Genomic DNA, 8,036 nt, shown 5'->3' on the forward strand with positions numbered 1-8,036 from the left:
GCTGAGCCTGCGTGTCCGGAGCCTGTGCTCCGCAAGGGGAGAGGCCACAACAGTGAGAGGCCCGCGTACCGCAAAAAAAAAAAAAAAAAAAAAAAAAAACCATTCCCTGGGTTTAAACCATTTGCCCAAAGATGATGTAGGATTTGGGAGATTTTAAATATCAAATATGAGAATGAGTTCATTATAAAACTTTCACTCACCTTGTCTTAAAATAAATCGGTGGTTGACCTTAAGTCAAATTCGCAATCCATGAGAATTTAAACGTAGGAGATTGTTCCATTGAATCTTTAAATTTTAAAGTTTTTAAGTTGCTAAATTTTTAACCATACTTAGGATGAAATAGCTCTCATTTTTTACATTCTGTTTAATGCAAATATAAAGTGTTCAAAACTGACCTAGAGTTTTTCATTAGCGTTAGCCTCTCCATGGAAATTATAAAAAAACTAAAGTAGTAACACCGACTTTGGTGAATAACAAAGGTGATTTCTTTAGTGACACGAGCATGTGCTGTACTTATGTATATATTACATTTTTTTTAATTGAGTTACACTTCACCTTATTAGATAGTATAGTTAATGTATTTTTCAGAGATACATAAAATCCAGTTTGTGGAATTAAAACATGGGTTTAAAAGTTGAAAAATAAAGGTGGAGAACAAAATCACAAAAAAGACTAAGAATGCCTAATGTAATAATCTAGACGCTTGCCATGAGGCAGCCACACATTTGGCCTACGCTTTCTAGTAACCAGTGCGAAATGGGAATCTTAATAAGCAATACAGTTCACAGTACTTATAAGACGGATCAGTTGCTTAGGAAAAGCACACTGTTCTTGGCCTTCAAATGAGACAGGAATTTCTCTCAGGACAACTTCCTAAAGAGGACACTATGCAATGTTAGACCAGGCATGTGAAACAGCAGAACAGGGACACATTCTGAACAGGAAGTTGCTGAGATGACTTTGAAGAAGCAGACAAAACATGTTTAGTTGATGACACAGGAGAAGAGCTCTCTGATGATACAGGTATGTGTGTTGTGTGTCTGTATAAACATACACACGTGTGTTTCTCCACACACACGTCTGCACACGTACACCCACAAAGCCACACAGACGCCTACGGCAATCTGCATCCCAGGTACTCTGTGCTGTCCTATTGGGGAATGCTGGAAATCAGCTCACTTTTCATTTGGGGGCTTCCTAGTACAGTAGCTCCTACAGATGAATGAGGGAGAGGAGCAGGAAGCTCCTTCTGCATATTCTGGGCTTTTGAGTCATTTCCATGACACCACACACTTTTTTTTTTTTTTTTTTTGGCGGTACGCGGGCCTCTCACTGTTGTGGCCTCTCCCGTTGCGGAGCACAGGCTCCGGACGCGCAGGCTCAGCGGCCATGGCCCACACGGGCCCAGCCGCTCCACGGCATGTGGGATCTTCCCGGATCGGGGCAGGAACCCGTGTCCCCTGCATCGGCAGGCGGACTCTCAACCACTGCGCCACCAGGGAAGCCCACCACACACTTTTTGATGATGCACATTAAAATTTTTAAAGGAAAAAATTTCTTAGGAAATATATTAATAACAAACTACTTCTGACATGAATCTATATCCTTTGTGGGGGGAGGGAGGGGTCAACTATTAGAGACAGAGGCAGGCACATCTGTGAGTTGAACAACTTTGAGACAGTAGTGGTGTGTGCAGAAGGCTCCTACCTGAGGATTCATTCCTTCTCCCCACCCAGATTTAGACTGCCTGCAACCAGCATTAACACACCTGCACACCAATCTTTGCCCTCAATTGTGTATCAATTTATCAGTAAATAACAGTATATTTAAGGGATGAGTCAGGTACAGTGATACCAAAAACCTAACATTAATATTTGTAGGGTGTATAAGAATAATTGCATCCTCAGGTAATCGGGTGATAGCAAAAGTGAGAGGAATGCTATAATCCATAAGAATATTACAATTGGATAAATTAGAGAAAATGCAAAAATCCGGGAATAGAACTAATTGAGTTTCATACACAATTAATGTACCATTAAGTAATCATTAAAAATGATGGGCTTCCCTGGTGGTGCAGTGGTTGAGAGTCCGCCTGCCGATGCAGGGGACACGGGTTCATGCCCCGGTCCGGGAAGATCCCACATGCCGTGGAGCGGCTGGGCCCGTGGGCCATGGCCACTGAGCCTGCGTGTCCAGAGCCTGCGTGTCCGGAGCCTGTGCTCCTCAACGGGAGAGGCTACAACAGTGAGAGGCCCGCGTACCGCAAAAAAAAGATGATAATGACAGTAAGGCAGTAAGGTAAATATTTGTAATGGAATGTTAAGTTAAAAAGCAAAACCCAGGGGCTTCCCTGGTGGCGCAGTGGTTAAGAATCCGCCTGTGGGACTTCCCTGGTGGCGCAGTGGTTAAGAATCCGCCTGCCAATGCAGGGGACACGGGTTCGAGCCCTGGTCCGGGAAGATCCCACATACCGCCGAGCAGCTAAGCCCGTGAGCCACAACTGCTGAGCCCCTATGCCACAACTACTGAAGCCCATGCGCCTAGAGCCTGTGCTCCGCAGCAAGAGAAGCCACCACAGTGAGAAGCCCACGCACTGCAACAAAGAGTAGCCCCCGCTCACCGCAACTAGAGGAAGTCCGTGTGCAGCAACAAAGACCCAACACAGCCAAAAATAAATTAATTAATTTTAAAAGGAAAAAAAGAAAGAATCCGCCTGCCAGTGCACGGGTTCAGGCCCTGGTCCGGGAAGATCCCATATGCCGCAGAGCAACTAAGCCCAAGCGCTACAACTACAGGGCCTGCGCTCTAGAGCCTGCGAGCCACAACTACTGAGCCCGCGTGCCTAGAGCCCGTGCTGTACAACAGGGGAAGCCACTGCAATGAGAAACCTGCACACCGCAACGGAAGAGTAGCCCCCGCTCGCCACAAGTAGAGAAAGCCCGTGTGCAGCAACGAAGACGCAACGAAGACCCAATGCAACCAGAAATAAACTAAATAAATAAGTAAATAAATAGAAGCAAAACCCAGGATATGAAATAGTTCATGTGCCCTGGTTGCAACTCTGTAAAAACATGCAGAGGCCAGAATCTGGACAGTGCTACCCTGACCATGCTAACAGCTATGTATTAGAGGCAGGCTGGGTTATACGGGTGATTTTTTTCACCCCTCCTCTCTGTTTTTAACTATATTTAATTTTATTTTTGATGACCAGAATTTTTTCAAATGAAATCAAAGATTCTAAAATTGGATTATTAACCATATCTGAATCTGCTTCCCTCCCCTGGCTCCAAATTGCAGTTGAAAGTTCTGAGAAACACTGAGTGAATGAAGAATGTGATCTTGATACTAGCAGCCTGACCTTGAATCAAATGACTATTTTTTTAACATTTTTGAACAAAACACTGTATTTATAATATTCAATATAGTATATTGTTCTTTGGCTGCATGAAACATCAACTGTCATTTACTTTAAAAAAAAAAATTAAGCATTTTGTAACCTTGGCCAGCCAAAAGTAGTTTGCGTTTCCTGTCACACCCCATAGTTCTCCTGTGGACTAGCTGCTTTACAGTTAAGTGAAAGTCAAGGGAGAGGTATTTAATGGAAGGATTTCTGTGAAGTGGGTGCTCTTTTAAAAAGTCTCAAGAAACACAATCTAGACCATTTATAAGAAATCATGACACCATTTGCAAGTTTGAGGGGAGGTTATTTTGGCTTCATGTTCCACAGTAAACTAAGGCATTTCCTTTGCAAAAGGTTGTTCCAGAATCTGCACTCCCTCCCTAAGTTTGTCTCACTTCCTCTTTCTCCGACTCCCCAGGGTGCCGTGTTAACTCCCTCAATGGAGCACACCATGTCACTACAACCCGCATCTATGATCAGCCCTCTGGCCCAGCAGATGAGTCATCTGTCCCTAGGCAGCACCGGAACAGTAGGTGGCAAATTAATATCATGTGTCTCAGCAAACAGAGGAGGGTAAATTAATGCAGCCTGTGTCTTCCTTATCAATTATAGACTCTGTAATGTCAGAGATTATGTCTGATCCCCTCTCTCCTCCCACATTGCCTTTCACATAGTAAGTACTCAGATATTTCTTGATTAATTGATGAACTAAAAGTCTGTCCTCTGGGTATCTATCTGTCTCTCCTTTATCAGAATATAGTATCCATACAAGACCACTTCTAGCCCTAATGACTAGTAGCGTTCATTCACACTGGCAGACCTGGTCTCATGAAACGAAAGATGAAGGTGATTCATGGTAGTCAAGGCAGGGAATTTTTACTCACTTATTTCTTCTTATATGGATTTTGGGGGCACTGAATCACAATCTTAGTATTGACTTATTTCCTCCAAATCCAGGGACTCAGTTGGGAGCTGGGGTTGAACTAATCCCAGATTCACTTCCAGGGTTGATATGTATAGTGTTTAGATGGTCAGATGGCCAGAGGCTTTTAACTGAGACCATATCTATGGTAGCTTAAAAGAACAAAGGGTAGTATTTTCCTGGCTTACATTCCCAGCCAGCAGAAGCAGCTTGTAAAGGCTAAGCCAGGGCCACACACATCCAGTGAGAAACCTCTCCTGCCTTCAGAGAAGGATGGCTGTCGGCATCAGGAAAGCAAGGGTCCATTTCCCATTTTTCAGTGACCTGCTAAAGATGTAATAAGTCATTTACTTCTTGGGTCTCCACCTATGGAAACAATTCTAGATACTGGTTCAGGGGGCTGCTGGAAACTCATGAGGTCCTTTGAGGGAGAGACCTTCTAGAATAAAATAGCACATTAGTGATGCTGAATTACCGAGGACGAGAAACTGTAGTGACCGTCACCCATGGCTCGTCGTTGGCCATGCTGACTGTATTCTTCTTTTCAGTACATGCCTGCCACGTCAGCTGTGCAGGGGGCCTACTTGCCACAGTATACCCACGTGCAGACGCCGGCGGTTCCTGTGGAGGTTGGTATAGACTGTCCAGTGGCCGTTCTGGCAGTGAGTAATTTCAGAAATGGGTTAAATAGAACTCAAAGAAGAATCAGTCGAAAGTCAAACGTTTGCATAAAGAATCGAGTTGAGAGGGAGTCTATGCCTAGAGTTGGTTTCAGCTATGAAATATTCTCTGCATACAAGTTAGTAAACAGCATCCAAGCCACACCCCCAAGACTCCCAGAAATACTGATATTTTCTAGGCTTGTAGCACATTTCATACCCCTTCAAGGCTCTATCTTGTCTCCTGTAAAATGACGCTTACAGGCACATTAAGATAAAGCTGGAATTTGCAATACTAGTACCAAAGATTATATCAGTAATAATAATTACCAAAATTAACTTGTTATCATTAAGATACTTGAAAAAAAATGTTTCAGAACTGTAACAGGGATGAGGAACACACCATACCTGTTTTTATAGAGACTTAGTAGAGCTAAATAACTCTTAGTTCTTGTTATGGAAGATACTGTTATGATATTGATATGGAAGAAGTCTGACATTTGAATCCAAGTTGGGCAGAAAGCATAGTGTTTTCCTGCAAAGTACCCTTGAAATTCCAAGGAAATTCATCAACCCAGTCGATCCCCGCTGCTAGGCAGACCCCATAGGTTCCAATTCCAGAAACAACCATAGGACTGTGGCTGGATTACAGGGGAGGTGAGATGTGTTTTGTTTTGTTTGCTTCTAAATGATTTAAATTTGCGCAGTTATTGATAGCCACAGTTACCAGAACCCCTTATCTGCAATGCTGGAACAAGCAAATCTGAAACGAAAAATTTTCCTTGTAACTACTTTAGCAAAACACCTGACCTGTGATAGAACCCAAGCTGAACTGATGTAAGACAAGATCTTTATCCCATTTACACTGCATATTCATGCCTTTCAGCACAGACCTATTAATGTGTTTGATTATGAGGTACAGCCCTAGACGCCATTGGGTATAGTCTCTGATGTACAGCATATGCATACCATGTTTCAGATTCTAAAATCTGAAAATACGGAATTCCAAGTCACATCTGGCCCCCGAAGGGTAAGAGATTTGTTTGGTAAATTGCAGCTTGATGTGAAGAGGCAACTCATAAAAGTTAAAGGAGGTTCTTTGGGTCTGTCAGACATTTTAACTTCTTAGGGAAATAATTAACTTTGAAGGCTCTATATGACATTAAGAAAATCACTTTTAAGGAGTGCTTGTTTTTAAGATGTGGGACTCAGCCCAACCTGGGTAACAGAGTTTGGATTTCTTTGCTCACATGTCTCATCTGTTCTGCTTTGTTGTAGGAGGCGAGTGGTCAGCAGCAGGTGGCTGTAGAGACGTCTAATGACCATTCTCCATATACCTTTCAACCCAATAAGTAACTGTGAGGTATGAGAGAAAGGTCTCCATCACTATAGAGCTCAAGTCAAGAAAAGTCTATGATTCTTGTATCAAAATGGTACTTTAAACAACTCAGGTCTGGTCACACTGCTTCAGTCATGGCCAGGGAATCCAATGTTACTGAAATGTTAAAATCAGTGATTTTGGGCTTCCCTGGTGGCGCATTGGTTGAGAGTCCGCCTGCCGATGCAGGGGACACGGGTTCATGCCCCGGTCCGGAAAGATCCCACATGCCGCAGAGCGGCTGGGCCCGTGAGCCATGGCCGCTGAGCCTGCGCATCCGGAGCCTGTGCTCCGCAACGGGAGAGGACACAACAGTGAGAGGCCCACGTACTGCACAGTGATTTTGTGGATTTGTAGATGAGTATTTTGTCCAAAAAGAACAGTGCCTCATATTGAAGTCAAATGTATATTTACACTCTCTTCCTCCCTACCCACCCCCCGCCAAAAGATTGGTAACATAATCAGACAATGAAATGCCAGGTACCAAATTTGTCCAACAATACATTTATATATTTTTTTATATTATATATATATATATATATATATATATAAAATATGTAATATATATATTGTTTTAATGCTCACAAACTAAAGGAAATATAAGATTTTGCTTAATCTAGCATTACAAGATTAGCAGTACCTTGACTATGAATCTAATATGACTATCCTTAGATTGAGAGATTGCTCTCCCAGCTCCCACTTGGACCACGGATCTCAAAACGAGTCACTCTGCCATGCAGATTGCAGTAAAACAGCTCTGTGGAACTCAGAGCACCTGGGTTTCTGGATTGCTCTGGTGAAGTATGTTGTAGGTCCCAGATTTGAAAGGTGGGCTCGGGGCATAAAAAGTGACCTCAGTTCCAGAGTTTGCATTTACTGGCCTACCACCAGCAATGAGCAGAGCCTTTCTCAAACACATATCTTTAAAACAAGAAAGAGATGACAAATCTCTGGAATATTACACCAAATGTACAAAAGCATTTTTTTTTTTCTCTTCCAGATGTACAGAAGGGTGTGCTTAAATGAAGAAGGTTGTGAAGGCTGAACAATCATGGATTTTTCTGATCAATTGTGCTTTAGGAAATTATTGACAGTTTTGCACAGGTTCTTGAAAACGTTATTTATAATGAAATCAACTAAAACTATTTTTGCTATAAGTTCTATAAGGTGCATAAAACCCTTAAATTCATCTAGTAGCTGTTCCCCTGAACAGGTTTATTTTAGTAAAAAAAAAAAAAAAAAAAAAAAAAAAAAAAAAAAAAAAAAAAACCAACAAAATACAAAAAGATTTTTATCAAATGTTATGATGCAAAAAAAGAAGAAAAAAAAAAAAGAAAAAAGAAAAAAAGAAAAAGAAAACTTCAATTCTCTGGGTATGCACAAAGACCATGAAGACTTACCCAAGTGCATGACCGGATTCTTGTGGTTTTGTTCATTTTGTGTTTTCGTTTGTGTTTTTTTCAGCTGTATGAAATGGGCTTTCTGATGTTTAAATAGTCCAACTTCACCCCTGGTGTTCTGTGCTTGCAGTGTGAGTGTTGCAGCCAGTGTCTCTTTTCTTAGCTTTCCGTTTTCCTTTCCACGTAGTGTGAAGTGTCTTATCCTTTTCTATGAATTCCAATTTGCCTTAACTCTTTTGATGCTGTAGCTGTTTCAGTAAAAGTTAGTTCAAACTAA

General features: G+C 42.0%; 1 protein-coding gene across 2 annotated transcripts in view; it reads left to right on the forward strand.

The window, feature by feature from the left end:
- Window positions 1-7,608, forward strand: part of RBMS1 (RNA binding motif single stranded interacting protein 1) — a 213,958-nt gene extending 206,350 nt beyond the window's left edge. The window contains exons 11-14 of one of the 2 annotated variants that reach the window (XM_007454974.1): window positions 3,819-3,929; window positions 4,871-4,951; window positions 6,260-6,344; window positions 7,360-7,608. In XM_007454974.1, coding sequence (XP_007455036.1) covers window positions 3,819-3,929; window positions 4,871-4,951; window positions 6,260-6,337 — 270 coding nt within the window. In that variant the 3' untranslated portion in view covers window positions 6,338-6,344; window positions 7,360-7,608. Of the gene's footprint in view, window positions 1-3,818; window positions 3,930-4,870; window positions 4,952-6,259; window positions 6,345-7,359 lie in introns of those variants that run through there. The other variant, XM_007454975.1, reaches the window with a different exon arrangement.
- Window positions 7,609-8,036: the final 428 nt, after the last annotated feature.

Source organism: Lipotes vexillifer, unplaced genomic scaffold (assembly GCF_000442215.2).
Source record: "Lipotes vexillifer unplaced genomic scaffold, Lipotes_vexillifer_v1.1 scaffold293, whole genome shotgun sequence".
NCBI lineage: Eukaryota > Metazoa > Chordata > Mammalia > Artiodactyla > Lipotidae > Lipotes > Lipotes vexillifer.